This window comes from Rhinoderma darwinii, chromosome 1 (assembly GCF_050947455.1).
Source record: "Rhinoderma darwinii isolate aRhiDar2 chromosome 1, aRhiDar2.hap1, whole genome shotgun sequence".
NCBI lineage: Eukaryota > Metazoa > Chordata > Amphibia > Anura > Rhinodermatidae > Rhinoderma > Rhinoderma darwinii.
The window spans coordinates 126366242-126386452 of NC_134687.1; the positions used below are offsets into that span (position 1 = coordinate 126366242).

General features: G+C 39.8%; 1 protein-coding gene across 1 annotated transcript in view; it reads right to left on the minus strand.

The window, feature by feature from the left end:
* The window catches only part of FHIP1A (FHF complex subunit HOOK interacting protein 1A), a 140365-nt gene that overhangs the window by 80218 nt on the left and 39936 nt on the right, over positions 1-20211 (minus strand). Inside the window, exons 3-4 of the mRNA XM_075849689.1 lie at positions 12747-12905; positions 11225-11311 (exon numbers count right to left, since the gene is read on the minus strand). Coding sequence (XP_075705804.1) covers positions 11225-11311; positions 12747-12905 — 246 coding nt within the window. The remainder of the gene's footprint in view (positions 1-11224; positions 11312-12746; positions 12906-20211) is intronic.

Genomic DNA, 20211 nt, shown 5'->3' on the forward strand with positions numbered 1-20211 from the left:
TCAGTACTGTAGTCACTGTATGATCTGCAGCAAGATGATGGGTGGTATGATTTTTTTTGTGAAACAGCAACTCTCAGCATATCCTTACCATTGTTCGGCCATGCTGGGAGCTGTAGTTTTACGCCGTACCTATTGGCAGGGATTGCGCTAAAGTGAGATGTATTTGTGCTGGTCCTGTGTTTATGTACTGAGCTTAGTTCTGGTGCTGTATTTATGTACTGAGCTTGGTTCTAGTAATGTATTTATGTACTGAGCTTGGTTCTGGTGCTGTATATATGTACTGAGCTTGGTTCTGATGCTGTATATATGTACTGAGTTTGGTTCTGATGTTGTATTTATGTACTGAGCTTGGTTCTAGTACTGTATATACTGTATATGCTGAGCTTGGTTCTGGTGATGGATTTGTGTACTGAGCTTGGTTCTGGTATTATATTTATGTACTGAACTTTGTTCTGGTGCTGTATATACAGTGAATATAAAAAGCCTACACACCCTTGTTAAAATGCCAGGTTTGTGTCATGTCAAAAAATTAGTACAAGATGAATAATTTCAGAACTTTTTCCACCATTAATGTGACCCATAATCTGAACAATTCCATTGAATAACAAACTGAAATCATTTAGAGGAGAAAAATAAAAATAACAAAACTACAATAATGTAATTGCATAAGTGTGAACACCCACTTATAATTGGGGATGTGGTTCTGTTCAGAATTAGCCAATCACATTTAAACTCATGTTAAATAGTAGTCAATACACAGCTGCCATTATTTAAAGTGATTCTGAGTAACCACATATAAAGTTCAGCTGTTCCTGACATTTTCTTTGTTGCATGTGACAGCAAAAGCCATGATCCGATAACACCTTACAACACATCAAAGAGATCTGATTGTTGAAAGTCATTGGTCAGGAGAAGGGTACCAAAGAATTTCCAAGGCATTAGATATACCATGGAACACAATGAAGACGGTCATCAAGAAGTGGATTACATTTGGCACAATAGTGACATTACCAAGAACTAGAGGTCCCTCAAAACTTGATTAAAAGACAAGACGAAAATTGGTCCAAAAGGCTACCAAGAGGCCTACAGCAACATTAAAGGAGCTGCAGGACTTTCTGGCAGGTACTGGTTGTGTAGTGCATGTGACAACATTCTCCTGTATGTATTCTTCATATGTCTGGGCTGTGGGGTAGGGTGGCAAGATGGAAGCCTTTCCTAACAAAAAAAACCCATCTAAGCCTGGCTATGTTTTGCAAGGTCCTACATCAAGTCTGCGAAAAGCATGTGGGAAAACGTGTTAGGCCTTTTGCACACTTCAGTCTTTTTCTTTAGGGTGCTAGTCGTTTTTCTGACGGCTAGCACCCTGACCCATTCATTTCAATGGGGCCATGCACACTTCCGTTTTTTTGACAGTCCCGTTGCTCCGTTCTGACAAAAGTAGAGCATGTCCTACTTTGGTCCGAAATTCCGTGACCATGAGGCCCATGCAAGTCAATGGGTCCGTTAAAAAAACTGAAGGCACATGGAAGGCATCCGTGTACCGCCCATGTGTGATGGAGCCGTTGCCTAGCAACGGCCGGGCAGGCAGAAGTACATTACAGATATATTACACTAATCGGCAGCCACTTCTCTCTATCCATCACTGATAGAAAGAAGAGGCTGCTGATAAAAATAAATAAAAAGCAGTTCATATGTACCCCGGTCGTTGTCTTGGTGACGAGTCCCTCTTCTTCCTCCAGTCCGACCTTTCTGTATGACGCGGCAGTACATGTGGCCTCTGCAGCCTGTGATTGGCTGCAGAGGTGGTCACGTGGGATGAAGCGTCATCCCTGGAGGCCGGCCTTCTGACGTCATCCAGACTTGCATGACTGCCACTACAGCCTGTGATTGGCTGCAGCGGTGACATGGGATGAAACGTCATCCCAGGAGGCCGGACAGGAGGAAAATGCAGGGAGTTCTGGGTGCTGTCCAGGGTGCTGAAAGAGTTACCGTCGATCAGTGCAGCCCATTAACTCTTTCAGCACCCTGTACAGTGACTAAAGCTGAACAACTCTGCTCTTTCAGCACCCTGGACAGTACCATGCTTGGCGCTCGGAAACGGAAACAAGGAGTGCACACGGGAGTGCACACTGAAACCACACGGCAAACGGGCACACGGATCTATCAAAAACGTCCGCTAAAACGTTGAAGGAAGTGTGCACGAGGCCTTATGGGCTGATGAGACCAAGGTTGAACTTTTTGCCCATAATTCCAAAAGGTACGTTTGGCGCAATGCCAACATTGCACATCACCAAAAGAACACCATACCCACAGTGAAGCATGGTGGAGGCAACATTATGCTTTGGGGCTGTTATTCTGCAGCTGGAACTGGGGCTTCAGTCAAGGTGGAGGGAATTATGAACAGTTCCAAATATCAGGCAATATTGGCACAAAACCTGCAGGCCTCTGCTAAAAAGCTGAAGATGAAGAGGAATTTCACCTTTCAGCACGACAAAGATCCGAAGCATCCCTCCAAATCAACAAAAGAATGGCTTCACCAGAATATGATCAAAGTTTTGGAATGGCCCAGCCAGAGCCCCGACCTGAATCCCATTGAAAATCTGTGGGGTGACCTGAAGAGGGCTGTCCACGGGAGATGCCCTCGCAATCTGACATATTTGGAGCACTTTTGCAAGGAAGTGTGGGCAACAATTGCCAAGTCTAGATGTGCCATGCTGATAAACTTCTACCCAAAAAGACTGAATGCTGTCATAAAGTCAAAGGGTAATTCAACAAAGTATTAGTTTAAGGGTGTGCATATTTATGCAACCACATTATTTTTGTTCTTTATTTTTATTTTCCACCCTAAAAAATGTCACTTTGTTTTTCAATACAATGATACAGATTATAGGTGACATTAAAGGTGGAAAAAGTTCTGAAATTATTCATCTTGTACTGATTTTGTAACATGACAAAAACATGGCATTTTAACAGGGGTGTGTAGACTTTTTATATTCACTGTATGTATTGAGCTTAGTTCTGGTACTACATATATGTATGAGTTTGGTTTTGGTGTTGTATTTATGTACTGAGTTTTGTTCTGGAGCTGTATATATGTATTAAGCTTGGTTCTGGTACTGTACCGGTATATATGTATGAGCTTGGTTATAGAGATGTAATTATATAGGATATATTTATAACAACAAAATTGCAGGGCAGATGGAATTGTTTTCAATTCATTGTATATTTCATGGGAACCTTGAACCGCCATCATGCGGTAATACATGACCTGACAATATTTCCAAACATTCCCTTGTATGATTTTTTCAGATGCAGCAAAATCGATAAAATCAACTTTTAAAATGGCGCACACTATATGGGAATTACTGATTAAAGGATCATGGGGCGGTGCTGCTATCCTGAAGAGTCACATAGTCCTAACTCCAAACCCACCTTTCCATGCTTGATTGACATCCCCCAGGCTGTTATACATCACTACCAGTCTCCTCCAACTTCTTGGATGCGCCATTGCCATGTATTACTTGAGCACGCACAGTGCAGCGAGGTGTACTCTGCTCGGCTTCATTGCTGCACCGCACATGCCAGGGGAGTACAAGGCAACGGAGAATCCCCAAGAGTTGAAGGAGGCTGCTAGTGATGTAGAAGAGCCAGGGGGATGTCATTTAGGATCTGGGGGCGCCATTCAAATTTTCGCCTCAGGCAGCAGAAAAGCTAGAATCGGCCCTGCATAGCAAATATTGATAAAAGATAATTTTGTGATTTAATGGCAGTGCAATTGAAAAAAATCAGTGAAGCATAAGGCCCCATGCACACGAACATGCTTTTGCGGCCGCAATCCCCCCGAAAATACACGGGAGAATTGCGGTCCCATTCATTTCTGTGGGGCCATGCACACGACCGTAGTTTTTACGGTCCGTGCATGGCCCGGGAGCCCGCACCGCAGATGGACCTGTCTTATTACGGCCGTCTTCTGCGGTCCGGGCTCATTGAAAATAATGGCCGCGGCCATGTGCATGTCCCGCGATTTGCGGGCGGCTCGCAGCTGACAGTCCACAGCCGGCCAACCCGAAAATCACGGCCGTGCACATGGCTACGGTCGTGTGCATTAGGCTTAACAGGCTTTTATTTCATCACCCCTGGACCTCTCCTACACCCAAACCAGAAGGAAAGTCGAAATTACTAAAAAGACAAGCAAGAGGGTTATGAGGTAAGCAAACTTGGTATTGTTTTGATAAGCGGTCCCAGAGTGCCAGGGAATGAGAGTGAAAGACATAAAATAGCGGGCTGAGAAGAATGGTTGGACCACTAGAGCATTTTAATATTAAAACCCGGTGCAGCTCTTGCCTCCATAAAGAGCCAATGTGGAAGTGAGTGGATTAAACAAAGAGAGCTCAGTTGAGCCAATTTGGCCGCATAATCATTTTTGATTACATGAGATACTCCCCAGTCACCTTAAAGTCTTGGGGCAAATAGGGTGGACTCTTTAGATAAATTTGGGGAACTGTCACTGCAATGTACTAAAAGTGGGTACTAAAAGTAGGAGAATATGTAAAAGGTACAGAATACGTGGTAGAAATGTCATCTTCATGGCATTTATCTTGCCCAACCAAGATATTTGATACAAGATCCATAGCTGTAGATTCTCCACTAGCTTTATTTTTTTAACGGTGGGTAGTTGACTCTGGAGGCTGAATTCATGGAGGGTGGAATACGTATCCCTAGATCAGGACAGAAATTTGTATTGAGGGACAGACTTACTGCCATTTACTCTGATCCCAGATAGATGCCCAATGTAATCATATATCCTTAAAAACTTTAGGAAGAGAAGTAAGCAGAGATGTAATAAACAGCAAAACATCGTCTTCGAAGACCATACATTTGTGTTTGTCTATACAATTAACTGTCCCTCAAAAATCAGGGTCCTTTCAAAGGTTGGCCCAGGGCTTGATCGCCAGCACAATAACGCCAGGGACAGGGGGAACACCTGCCTCACACCTTGATGAACGTGAAAAACATCAGAATCAAATCCTCTAATGCAGACCTTGGCCGTAAGGCATATATTTAGGGATTCTAGGCTAAAATTAATAATGTATTCCATAAACCCTATTTCTTTTTTTGTTTTGTTTTTTTTCAGATGAATTTTTTATTACCCAGTTGAATCCACTTCCTCAAAGAAATGTATCTATTAATTTGCACATAAGGCACAAAAAGACGAATCAGTCGTATCTCTAAATTGGCTCTAATATCGGTTAATAAATCCAGCCTGGTTTAGCTTTAGAATTTGTGTATATATGTATACCATAATCTAGAAGGCAAAACAAAAGCACTGACACCATTAAATACATTAAAAGGGTGTTCAGAATTTAGAAAAACATAACTACATTCTTCCAAAATAGTGGCACACATGTCTACAGGTTGTGTGTGACATTGCAGCTCCACCTCATTCACTTCAGTAGAGCAGAGCTGCAATACCATACACAACCCATGGACACTTGTGGCACTATTTCAGGAAGAAAGCAGCTGTATTAATCTGATCCTGGACAACCCCTAAACTTAAATCCTATTTCCTCCACAAAAGTCCACTTACCAATCCAAGATTAAAAACAAAGCCCCTAACTACTGCTTTTTCTTCTATTTGTTTGCATTACAGTCACATTTACATTTATTCAAATGACAGTTTTAAATATTGTCACAAGAATTTTAGGGACATTTTGCATATTGTCAAGGAGCCAGGAGAGGATGGTGTCAACCCTCTGTATTGCTAACAGATTTGGTGTGGGGCTAATCCAGGGAGCGGAGCCTAATGAATTTCCAGGCATTCATCCTTTAACCTCTGTATGGAAATGTGGATTTGGCTGCTAGGAGTCCCCAGGTCGCTACCCCCTGAGTAGTCTCCATTGGCAACGACTAACACAAGCAAGACACAAGGTGAATACAGGAAGAAAGCCAGGGCAGGCGATCACTCACGGTTAGACGGGCTGATAGACAAGGCAGGCAGAGTACAGTCGTAACGGAGTAGATGGTCAGGACTGGCAGCAGACTGGACGAGGTCAAGCAGAGTCAGTAACATCAAATCCGAAAGGCAGTATAGCAGAGAATAACTAGCGGACTAGTATGGAACCCAATTACTCAGGTCCAGAGCAATGGGGGTGGGTAAATTTCATACCCTGGGAAACCTGGGTGAATTGGGCTGTGCTGGCCCTTTACGACAGAAAGAGTCAGTGTGCGCCCCAGCAGGAACACGAGAGTCAGGAGGATACGCCAGCATCATGGGAGGTAGAGCGGGAACAGAAGAATGAAGGTTCGTCGGCTAGGGCCCGGCAGATTAACGGGACGCCGGGGAGCAGCGATATATTGGAGCAGGAGCAGCGAGGAGCGGACATAATACATATGGCGCTATATTTTAACACAAGTTTGATTGGATCGACAATGTGCTCAAATAAGAAAAATTGTATGACAAACATTTACATTGTACAAATTCATAAAAAGATAGCAATGATTTTTATGTAGGTACAAGCACTTTTAAGCCGCGTTGGTTTGTCATAAACAGTTTAGTGCTTATACAGAGACCAGAAGTGATGTGATCTGATTGACAGATGCAGACAGGAAGACATTTGTAGCAGAATGGGGCATCACACAGAAAAATGACTGCAATCAAGATACATGGCAGGTTGTATGTGTTACATCAGTGCTTCTCAAACTGTGAGGTGGGCCTCACTGGAAAAGCGCCCCCCAGTGGTTGGTCAGGTGCTACCGGATATGCAATTTTGGTAGACGCTATCATAAACTGCACAGGACAATTTCTGGTCGCAGCAATCTCTTGTTTAGCAACATAACTGACTGGTTTTAAGGGGCAAAATTTGAGGTCCTAGTAGAAAAATAAGTTAAAGTGTATCTCTTCTGACATGTCTGTTGTAGTAAATATCTATTCCCCATTAAATACCAATTCTGGAGCATCTTTTCTTATAACTCTGCATTGTACCGTTCCCCTGTTGTTCCTCTTAGAAATCAATTACTACTAGGCGTTACCATTTCACTTGTTATTAGGCCATGTCACTACACAATCTGAAAATGTCATTACTGATTGGTCATTTTCGGAGTGTGAAGGGACAAGCCCTATTGACACGAGGAATGGTAACACAGAGTTGTCGATTTATTCATTAATTTCCAGGATTCAATAGATGGTGTTTTTGGGATACGAAAATCTCTAAATTCATAGTTATAGTGGCACATCACTGCTACTTATATGTTCTATTGACTGGTAAGAACGAGTTAGGACCTCACATATGATATCATGGCAGATGAAAGCTTCATAATAAGCCACAAATTGTACAAAAATCTGAGCAATTATGAGCATTTTTTAAATATTTTTTTTACTGTTGTCAAACACTAATGATAGGAAATGACAAAAAACCCTCGAAATCTGTAATTCACAAGAGGCAATGGATTAACTGCATCGAGCAACACAGTCCTCTGAGCCATGGTATTAGCATTATTGCTGCTGACAAGGTCAATTCTTTCTGCATCATACTAGAGCACTTAATAGCCACTAAATGAATTGCTTGATCACACTTCTGGAGTCTCCAAGAGAACAAAGGTACTTCACTTTCTGTCATTTATGAAGGACTCCTTGTGGATTACAGCGCATTTCAGTGTTTAAACTTTCTAATCTCCCCATCATCTTGTATTCAAAAACATTTACATCTGCATCAGTGTTACGGAAGATGAATGAAGTCTGCCAAGAGTCACTGAGATCGCCCTCATTTTTATTACGCATTTATGACTAAAGAACTATCTAGTAATTTGTAACGATGCAACTTTAATGCAAATCTCCACCGTTACATTTTTCTTTCACCCTGACAATTAACATTCTTCTTATGTTGTGTCAATTAATTGTATTTTAAAGGCCCTATTACCTGGGCTACTGATCGGACAAATGTGCGTCCATATGAAAGCTCGTTCCCGATCATTGCCCTGTGTAAACAAGGCAACGATCAGCCGATCATTGAGCAAACATTCGTTCATCGTCTGATTTTCTCATTTATGCAGCATTAAAAATCATTGCTGTTGGCAGCACATCTCCATATGTAAATAGGGAGATGTGCTACCAACATGATGGAAATGTATGGGGACAGATGTTCGGAGTAACAATCACTCTTCCCCATACATAAGTAATCATTGCTCCTTGTGAAAGGAGAATACGGGCGACGATCAACGAGCTGCCTCCTTGATCGGCGCTCATTTTCACGGCTCATGTCGGGCCATGTAATAGAACCTTAAGTATTACTGTCATGAGGCAGGATGCCCCAAACTGATGAACACTAAAAACTCTCACTATAAAACTCCAAGAATGATTATTGGGGGTAGATACTATGCCTGGCTTCCAGCTGAAAAGGACATATGGGAACTGGAAGAAAGTAGATCCTTGTCTCTCAGAAGCTTTCAGCCAAACAATATCACAATAATGCTGATTGGGAGCAACTGACTGACAGGACTCCCCTCAAACTCCCAAATGTCCTCTCCTTTTCAGCTGAATACAAAGACCACTTAACATATCTTTTAGGAATTGTCTAGTGAGAGATCGTAGCAACCCAAATCTGTAGTGTATAAACTCACCAATGGGTAATATTTCATTACTTTGTACAGACTGAAAAATCTTTTAAACACTGCCCTTTATTTTTTACTTTACGATATACAGTATATACAGAACTGGCCTTATGTTGGATAATGCCATCTGTGTACCTTCTGTGCCCTGCCAATAATGTTTATGCTGGACAAAAGCCACAGGTACTGGGCCATTTGTAGCACCCCGTTTAGCAAGGGCAGCTGATATTTTCTGAGTGACTGCACATACTTTATCACACACCGTCAAGGCCGGCTCTGTATAGGTCATAATATACTATATAATATACAGTGGTACAATGCTTAAAGAGAATGATAATCTCCCTATCCAAAATAATTTTATAATAGCAATAGAGAATGTATAATGGTTCAGGTAAAGTTCCAAAAGATTGTGGGTGATATAATAAATGTCTCGAAAAAAATGACGTTTATATACAGGAAACTTCAACAGAAATAAATACTACATAGTAAAAATGACAGCCCTATTACCTGTCATTCTAGCGGCAAGCTGTCATAAAGTTCCATTTCCAGCTCACATCTCTCACCTGCCACCTCTACACTGTTTCAGAACATCATTGGTAAAGCAAATGTATTCCATTTCATGTGGTAATGTATCCGTATCATAAAGAATTTATTCAACTATATGAAAACATATCTATCCTTTCAATTTTTGTCTGTCCATTACAGCCTTATCTTCTCTCACTTAATCTAGGAATTTTTGTACACAGATGTTTGGCAGCCATATGTAGATGTTATATGCCATCTGAGGGGAATGACATCAATTTAACATTGAAATTGAGCAAAGAATGGAAACTTGTTTTGATTATAAGAATTTGTAACAAGATAATACATAAGACATTATTAGATTAATACAAAGGGAAACTTGAAACAAAATAAAACAGAATAAAACTGGAAATCAATTCTAAGAGACAGATAATAATAAAAAGATACATACACCTTTAAAATTGTACGTAGCAGTAGAATAGGTTGAAACAAAATTGTTGAAAGTAAATTTTGCCTTATCAATAAATAACTTTTAGGAAGTGGTTATTATTTAATCCCACAACGTCAAAGTTAATGGGCTTTTTCTTGTAGAAGTTACTGTACTTCACTGTAAGGTCATGTACGCACTTGCGGACTTGTTAGTGTAGATTTGCAGTGGATTCATTGCAGATTTGTAGTGGATTCCCGGGAAAAAAATCTAGGAGAAAAACTCCCCTGCCTGTGGATGTGCCCTCATAACTTTAGTATAAGGTCATTCTCATCATAATATCCTTAATTACAGCCACAATCATTTTAAATGGCTTGTTCAGTCTCTATGTAAATAAAGTGTAAAGTGGATCAATCTGTCAGGCCACATATGCTGTCCTCAGATAAAGTGGCATAGGAGACGTGACAAATTCACTTTACTCACTGTATAATGAAAGTTCTGCAACTTTCCAATATAGTTTGTATTTCAATTCCACAGCTTTTTCTGTATGCGTTTGTACACAGGAAGAGCTGTCAATCATTTTTATGCAGCTTTTTACATGAAAATACAGAATGAAATGAATGCTGAATATATCCCGAGCTCAGCATCTCTCCCTCTATTCTTTGCTGCCTCAGACAGGACAGATACTATAGCATAGAATGTCTTTATGTAGTTTATTCCCCCCTCCTTTGGTGAAAGCCTATAGCAACTTATGAAAATAACTACACACAGAATTTTGGGTGTTGGTATTTAAATGTGTTTTTGGTGTCAGTGGTTCTTTTTAAAATGCAGCATGCCATAGGTATGGCGTATTTAAAGGAGTTTTCTCCATCGGCTTTCCTGTATAGCCTAAAAAACACCTAGAAAAATGCTTGTACATAAAAACTGCTTAAAAAACACAACTAAATATTCATGTACACAACACGACAGAAAACGCTTCCAACTGCAGATGTGTTTACATGCATTTTAAAACGCCACAAATAACTAACAGTCTGAAACCGGCATAAAGTGTGTGGCCACCTTATCTGGACGATTTCCTACACTAACGCTCTGTGACAAATTAGGGTTTGTTCACATCTATGTTGTGGGCTCCGTTAGGGCCCCCCTCACAGATTTCTTTGCTTCTGCAGGACAAAATAGCGCAACATGCTATACTATTTTGTCCAGCAAAACTATGAACACTGTGACGGAAACCCAACGGAACCCATTCAAGTCAAATTTGTTCCACTGGGTGCCAATGGTATACGTCATGTGACGGATACGGTGGCCCTGCTTTTTGTTGTTCTGCTCCTTTGATGGAGCAGAACAATGGAAATGCTTGACGCAGATGTGGACAGGGCCTTACAGCTGTATAAAGGGAGGAATTGAAACACAAAGTATGTTACAAAATTGCAAAACATGAGTATAAAAGGATTAAGGTTTATTTACATAATCTGGAATAAAAAAAAAAATCTTCTTAGGTACAATCCACGGTATAATAGGTTTGGTCAGGTTGGACAGCTCTATATATTATTGCTTATCCACTCATTGATCCTTTGCTGCGGGATCATCTGGAGAAAGAAACCTACGTGATCGCTATAGAAGAATGAGAAGGAGATAAGTTTGGTCTACCATTAACATTTGTAAACTGACCTTGTGCAATGCAGGAGCCAAAACTGGTAACAGGAAACCATTGTAAATATAGTCTACTAGCTGAGCACGTATTAGAGGATGAGCAACCTAAAAAGAGAAATTCTAACATTACTTTATATTACTAAAAAAAAAGAGATGGACGGATGGCTAATCGCCAAAGAAAGCAAAAAAGACAGATACATAAAAATGCGTGGCCATTATAACCAGATAAATATCTGCTATGGGACCATAGTGACATTTTAAAGTAGCAACAAATGTTATTCTAAGCAAGGTTTTCCTTTTTAACAGTCTAATTATTTATAAAACCAGAACACACTGCCTTTGAGTTATTACATGATCCTAATATATAGGGCTACAAATAGAAGCAATTAAGAAAAGCTAATTGACTACAAGCAAATATCTTGGTGCAGTCTCAGAATCAAATTTATGTACTGTCTAAATCCAGTTGATGGAAAGTACAAATATATGTTTCAATGTTTTTAAAAGTTCAAGAAGAGAATTATCAAATGACAAATGTAGAATGTCAGAATTCCAGTAAATAGCTTTAGCACACAGTATATTTATTATCTGTGGATAGATCAGTGTTCTTTGAGGACAGTTTTCATCTGGATGTGCACTGCCATTATAAACATTGAACTATGGTAAAAAGCCCTATAATGACTAAGTAAAGACAGCAGAAAACATATAGATTAGATGGTAAGATTTTATTGGATTTGCATTGCATTTACAGTATATATCATTTCTATATCTCTTCGTGGTTTGTTTATAATTTCCACTGACCTTTTTTTCTCAGCTTGTCCCTAAGGCTGTATGCAAATGTGGATGATTTACATTGGAAATGAATGATCAAGGATATAAATAATTTTCTCATTCATTTCTTTTACAAAAATAACAGGATAAATATCAAATAAGAAGTAGAATTGGTGCTAATTGTAAGTATAAACTTATGTTATAGTATACTATTATATTGCTTTTATATCAAATGTTTACTGTTCCTCACTAAAATTGACAATTAAAGTGCTATAAAATAATAGTGGTATAAAAAGTGGTATACGCTGGTAATTTAGTCAGAATAAACTTCCGGTGGAGCTTTTGGAAATTAAATTTCAGGCTTGAAGAATTAATATCTCAGCAACCTTCAAATGTTCTTTTGAAACTTAAGGAGACTTGTCTGGCAGTAAAAATAATAGTCATAGCATTTTAAACCAAACATGTCTTATGTAGAAATCACTTACTGTTAATTATATTATAAAGGATCAGAATTTTTAGGCAGTTACAGTTTTAATCAATGCAAATACAAAAAATGAAAAAGCCCTGAAAACACTTTCAGAAACTTGCAGAGCTCAAGGACAATGGGATTAATGGGTCCTAGTATATTTTTTTTATGCATAAAACTTTAACTTTCTGCTCTTTTACATACAAAACATACAAAAATTTTATAAAAAGTCAAATAAGTATGAAACAACTGCTAAAAGTTTTTTTGTTGTTTTTTTTTTTTTTACTGATAAAATTAATAACTAACCTGTATTACTGCATTGCAGAATTCAAGAGAATTCATAAACTGTATAAGTGAAGGGACCTGGAGCCAATCTTCTTTTACAAGACAATGCCATTCTTCTCCTTTATCATCTAGCCTTGTTGGCAACGAAGAATAAAGACCACTTAATCCTGTGGCTAGTACCTGTAAATAGTGAAAAATGCTACTATAAAGACATGATTTATATACAAATAGTCAGACATACAATGTTATATTGTACAGTATCTTGCCATATATCAGGAATTGGCATGAGAATCAACATAGTTCTTCATACTTTTTAATCGTTCTTCCAGGCGGTGAAAAACATAGTTCTTCAAGGCTGTCATGAGCTGTCACAAGCTCAAATGTATTTCTAAGCTATATCTTCACTAATCAGTCAGTGGTGACATACTTGTATGACCATCTTCTTGAAAATTATACACAGAACAGATGTAAAAGAATAGTTATTCCTTACCTAAGATATGGTACATAGATACAGGGATCCTAAACATGTAAGTAATTTAATATTCAAACGGGGTAAGGTAATTTGTATTAGAGTACAGCAAAAAACATTATTTGGTAAATTCTACAAAGCTGTGAACATTATATTTAGACTTTGATACAGAAGGTCTGGGTACCATTGCTTTTGGTGACTTGGTTATTTTCATGGATACCAATTGTGTCTACATAAAAGATCAATGTTAAATCTATGACAGATACGCTTTACCTACTGTATTTAAAACGCCTGGCTAATGATTGTCTAGGGGCTAACTTAGGATGAGAAAGTGACTTATAGTAAATAATATAATCCGACTACTGGTGAAGTTTTTTGCCAAAACAACCACCCATAATACTTCCCAGAATGTTACCCCCGCCAAAGGGCACTATTGCATTATATGTGGAGAAAAAGGGAGACAAAACTGTCTATAGGGAGGGTGATGGGGCCAACCTAAACTAGATGCCTATTTCTCCATGGAATATGTATATGGGGTGTGTATTCAGAGAGGTAGCATGTGGAAACATACTAATAGCATAGCAACGCTGAATAATACAGAGGATATACGGCACAATAGAAAAAAGCTGATATACCAGTCTTTTCTCTTCTTTTCCAACATAACTATTGTCCATTCAACAACAGGGGCATTAGTGAGGTTGGTCACTGATGTTGAATGATAAGGCCCCTCGCAGTTTGTATTCCAATGGGTTTAGGTCAGGACTCCTTGTTCAAGGAAACCTAAACCATGACGCTCCCAACTGACAGGTCTTTTGCAGACATTGCTTCTAGAGGCAGTTTGGAATTTAATAGTGACCTGCACCCAAAGACAGACAAATTGACACACTATGGTCTTGGTGGGCTTTTGTGGCCTAAAGCTTTATGGCAGAGCTTAGAGGTTTCCACTTTACAGCAAAAGTGCTTATAGTTGACCAGGGTAGCTCTAATAGGTAAAATCTCATAATAGAGCAGAACTCAGTGACTTTCTAATTTAGCACTATGTTCCATCCTATTGCAAATGTTTATCGGTGGAGCTTGCTTTCGATTTTTCACAATGGATTTCTCTTAAGTGACCAAACTGACTTATTAGGAGTATCAAATACTTTTTAGCTAGTGTCATCTATATTAAAGGAAAATCAGTCTTCATTATGTGAGATTGCTTTCTGCTTAATGGGGGTTTCCCATAATCAATATTTACCATCTATCTGCAGGATAGGTGATAAATATCTAATCGGTGGAGGTCTGACCGCTGGAACCCCCAGTGATCCAGAAAACAGGTTTACCTGGCCGTCCCTGTGCACCCCATATGGATGGAGCAGTACTCTGCATGCTCGGCCACCGCTCCATTCATTTTCTATGTGACTGCCGGAACGGTGGACGAGCGTGTGCAGTACCACTCCATTCAAACGGGGAGCACAGGGACAACCATGTAAGCCTCTTCTCGGGATCAGCGGAGGTCCCAGTGGTCGTACCCTCACCTGTGAATAGGTGATAAATATAGTATAAAACTGTATAGAACTTTTCATTATTGTCTGGCCCAACAGATTCATTTTTCAGGGTTGCAGACAAGGCTTTCCCTCATAAGCAGTCAATGATCCACTGCCAAGGACAAAAGTTCCCAGTAACTTATACAAGAAAATTGCAAGCAATATAATAAAATGCTGGGATGGTTAACTTCTATGTAAGTAATTGCATAGTGTGCCAATGAAAATGTAGATATCCACTTGAAGCATTAGCTTATTTAATATTAATCTGAAACTATAAAGACTATTTGCTGATTTGCAGTTTGCTGTATCTAATGTTATAGGTGTATTTAATCACCATAAAGGTCAGTATTCATATTTTCTTAATTAATATTTAGTTTTCATTTATATATAGTTGCACAGTCCCACATAAAAAAAAAATAAGAGTTTCATCCAATGTAATTGAGTTATGAAGGAATTATCTATCTTTGATTACTAATGACTTAGGAAGAATAATAAATCATATTGTGAATGCCTTGTTTAAGTTCCCTGGCCAAGAAATCCATCAGAAAAATGTGAGTGATGTAAAATAAGGCCTCGTTCACATCTACGTTGTAGGCTATGTTAGGAGCCTCCGTCGCAGATCAAGCTGAGATTACCGGAGACCATAGCGCAGCATGCTGCACTATTGTCATCGGTAAAACTACGGACACTCCCACGGAAAGCCGACGGAACCCATTAAAATTCAATGGGTTGCATCAGCTTCCCGTGGTGTCTGTCGTGCAACGGAACCGTTGCTTCAGTTATTCCCTTGTTCTGCTCCTCTCACGGAGCAGAACAACGGAATGTCACAACGCAGCCTAACTAATATTTTTTAATAAATAACAAATAATCGTTTTCTTTACCACAATCCTCTGATCCAATATGGTCTTTTGTTAAGGGGACATGAAAAATAAGAACCACTTGTGTAAAGCCTAATTGTTTGCAAGAAAATTCATAGATTTTTAAATTCCAAGTTAAAGGGAACCTGTCATTGAACATACAGTCCAATTTACAGATCTGCAGGTAGCAAGTTATAGAGCAAGAGGAGCTGAGAAGATTAATAAAAAGTTCTGAGGGAATAGACTTGGTATAGATTGTATTACATTCATTTAAATACCTGCTCTTTCTTGGTTTAGGAGTTCAGGGGTCGGTTCTACTTACTGATTAATAGGTATCTCGGTAAGAACACTCACAGAGAGAATGCTGTCAATCACGGAGTAAGACCACCCACTGGACTTCTAAACCAAGGATGAGCAAGAAGTTAAATAGCTAAATTGAAGGTTATACTGAATCTTTTCCCACAAATATATATGTATATAAGACTCCTGCAGACACAGTTGGGCATGTCATCTCTCTCTTGTTGCCATGTCTTGTTCAAAATGTTCATACGACCCACCACCTACTAGTATATCCTTATTGTCCATTATGGAAATCAACAAGAAAGCTAAATTGCTTTTTGAGCTTACAGCTTCTGGTCTATGATAAAATCCACAAATATTCATATGCTCTTTACTACAATATAATGTAATATTCTTTTCAGAAGGAGTATTTTCCTGTCAGTTAGCCAATAACGTATGTTGCCGTTACAGTCTTGAGAATGAATATTATATATAAATTTTATGCTTGCCAGTTTAACCCCTTTACGACTGCCATACAGCTATATACGTTCCAATTGCCGATGCCCCGTGCATTTGTCACGTATATAGATGTTGACAGCCTGGAACGGGTTTAATGAGTGCAGTGCTGCTTCAGTGCGAGCAGTGCTGCACTCTCATCTCGGCCTGTGCTTTGAGAGCCCCAGAATACAGCCCCACTGTAGATCGCGCCACACACAACCCCCTGTAGGTAGTGCAAAACCCTCTGTAGATAGCGCCACCTAAGCTCCCTCCAGCATTGGAATCCCCAGCCATCGCTCAGGCCAAGGATTCACCTCCTAGAGGGAGCCCCCGCCGTCTCTCCATCCCTGCTGTAGATAGTGCCACCCCCCCTGCAGATAGCAAGCCCCCCGCTGTAGATAGCATTACACCTCCCACTGTAGATAGCGCCACCTGAACTCCCTCTAGGAGCAGGATACCCGCCGTCAGATCGCACTGGCCGGGGAATCCACTTCTAGAGACAGCCCCTGACATAACTGTCCATTAGGACACTGACGTTAGTGGCTCTCTCTAGGAGCAAAATCCCTGGCCGACACTCTGGCCAGTGATTACGCTACTGGAGAAACCGCTGGTGTCACTATCCATATATGACAAAAAAAATAGATTTAACAGCACTGGACTGCAACTGGGTGCACGCCTCAATTTTAACCTGGTCCACGGTCCTCAATATCAGGCAGACAAAAAATGGACAGAGGCAGCAGTTCCAAAAAGTATCAGCAATTTATTCACCCGTGTGACGTTTCAGTCCAGCAGGACCTTTCTCGTCCTGCTGGACTGAAACGTCGCACGGGTGAATAAATTGCTGATACCTTTTGGAAGTGCTGCCTCTATCCATTTTTTGTCTGAATATCCATATATGGACAGTGACGTCAGGGGCTACTCCTGAAGCGGAATCCCCGCTCTGGCAGGGGATTCAGTTTTTAGAGTTAACCCCTGATGTCACTGTCCATATATGCACATAGACATCAGGGGCTCCCTGGAGGAGCGGAATCCCCGGCCAGAGGGATTCCGCTCCTACAGGTAGCTACAGTGGTGGTATTTACAGGAAGGGGGTGCCATTAACGGGGCGGGGGGGGTGTCACTATCTGAAGGAGATGTTGCTATCTACAGAGGGGGTGGCACTATGTACAGGTGGTGGCACTATATACAGGGGGTGTGGTGCTATCTAAAGGGGGTCCTATATACAGGGGTGTGGCACTATCTACAAGGGTACTGTGGCATTATATTGACACTACCTACAGGGAACACTGTGGCGCTATCTACATGGGCACTGTGTGTGAGCACTATCTACAGGGAGAACTGTGGCACTATGTGGGCACTATTTACAGTGTGCACTATCTATGCGGGCACTGGCACTATGTGGGCAATGTGGCACTGTGTACAGTGGTATTGTTTCACTATCTACATGGGCACTGTGGTGTTTTCAGGGGGTTGGGACAAAAAAAACGACCGATTAAAATTCATCCATTTTTTTAACGTCCATGAACAATTTTTAGACACATTGATGTAAAACAGCCACGAAAAACTGACAGTTCATCCGTTGTTGACTGCCATTTTTTTCACTGCCATGTGTATAAAGCCTTAGAGCCCTCTTCACTCTCAGCGATCCAAGGTGACGGAGAGATAAGAAGACTAATTGTTACAGAGCTGTACAGTGTGTATATATATATATATATATATATATATATATATATATACATATACACTACTGTTCAAAAGTTTAGGGTCACTTAGAAATTTCCTTATTTTTGAAAGAAAAGCACAGTTTTTTCAATGAAGATAACATTAAATTAATCAGAAATACACTCTATACATTGTTAATGTGCTAAATAACTATTCTAGCTGCAAACGTCTGGTTTTTAATGCAATATCTACATAGGTGTATAGAGGCCCATTTCCAGCAACCATCACTCCAGTGTTCTAATGGTACATTGTGTTTGCTAACTGTGTTAGAAGGCTAATGGATGATAAGAAAATACTTGAAAACCCTTGTGCAATTATGTTAGCACCGCTGTAAACAGTTTTGCTGTTTAGAGGAGCTATAAAACTGACCTTCCTTTGAGCTAGATGAGAATCTGGAGCATTACATTTGTGGGTTCGATTAAACTCTCAAAATGGCTAGAAAAAGAGAGCTTTCATGTGAAAATCGATAGTCTATTCTTGTTCTTAGAAATGAAGGCTATTCCATGCGAGAAATTGCCAAGAAACTGAAGATTTCCTACAACTGTGTGTACTACTCCCTTCAGAGGACAGCACACACAGGCTCTAACCAGAGTAGAAAGAGAAGTGGGAGGCCCCGCTGCACAACTGAGCAACAAGACAAGTACATTAGAGTCTCTAGTCCTCCAGGTCCTCAACTGACAGCTTCATTAAATAGTACCCGCAAAACGCCAGTGTCAACGTCTACAGTGAAGAGGCGACTCCGGGATGCTGGCCTTCAGGGCAGAGTGGCAAAGTAAAAGCTATATGTGAGACTGGCTAATAAAAGGAAAAGATTAATATGGGCAAAAGCACACAGACATTGGACAGAGGAAGATTGGAAAAAAGTGTTATGGACAGACGAATCGAAGTTTGAGGTGTTTGGATTACACAGAAGAACATTTGTGAGACGCAGAACAACTGAAAAGATGCTGGAAGAGTGCCTGACGCCAACTGTCAAGCATGGTGGAGGTAATGTGATGGTCTGGGGTTGCTTTGGTGCTGGTAAAGTGGGAGATTTGTACAAGGTAAAAGGGATTTCGAATAAGGAAGGCTATCACTCCATTTTGCAACGCCATGCCATACCTTGGGGACAGCGCTTGATTGGAGTCAATTTCATCCTACAACAGGACAATGACCCAAAGCACACCTCCAAATTATGCAAGAACTATTTAGGAAAGAAGCAGGCAGCTGGTATTCTATCTGTAATGGAGTGGCCAGCGCAGTCACCAGATCTCAACCCCATAGAGCTGTTGTGGGAGCAGCTTGACCGTATGGTACGCAAGAAGTGCCCATCAAGCCAATCCAACTTGTGGGAGGGCCTTCTGGAAGCATGGGTTGAAATTTCTCCCGATTGCCTCAGCAAATTAAGAGCTAGAATGCCAAAGGTCTGCAATGCTGTAATTGCTGCAAATGGAGCATTCTTTGACGAAAGCAAAGTTTGAAGGAGAAAATTATTATTTCAAATAAAAATCATTATTTCTAACCTTGTCAATGTCTTGACTATATTTTCTAGTCATTTTGCAACTCATTTGATAAATATAAGTGTGAGTTTTCATGGAAAACACAAAATTGTCTGGGTGACCCCAAACTTTTGAACGGTAGTATATATATATATATATATATATATATATATATATATATTTATATATACACACAGTATATATATATATATATATATATATATATATACACACACACACACACACACAGATAATATAGATAAACATATATTAAAAAATTACAAAAAATATGTTTTTTTCACATTTTTTGTGATTTGTCTGCTCATAATAAAAATTAAAACGGAATTAAAGTCATCTAGAAAATTAAAGTCTCATAAGACTTGTAAAAAAAAACTAAGTAAAAATAGTTCAAAGCAGTTTCAAAGATATTATCGTTTAAAGAAGTGCATTTAAAAAATGGAAAATTTGACCTGGACACAGGGGCATCAATAACCCTTGGTCATGAAAAGGTTAAACTTACCCGCATATAAACAAATGTATAGAGTTCTCTCTGTCTAGAAATATAGAATGACAGCGTCGCCAGAAAGACTGGCCCAGACATACATTTGATATTCTGACACGTAAAAGCCCCACTATGAGTAAGATAGATATAAATAA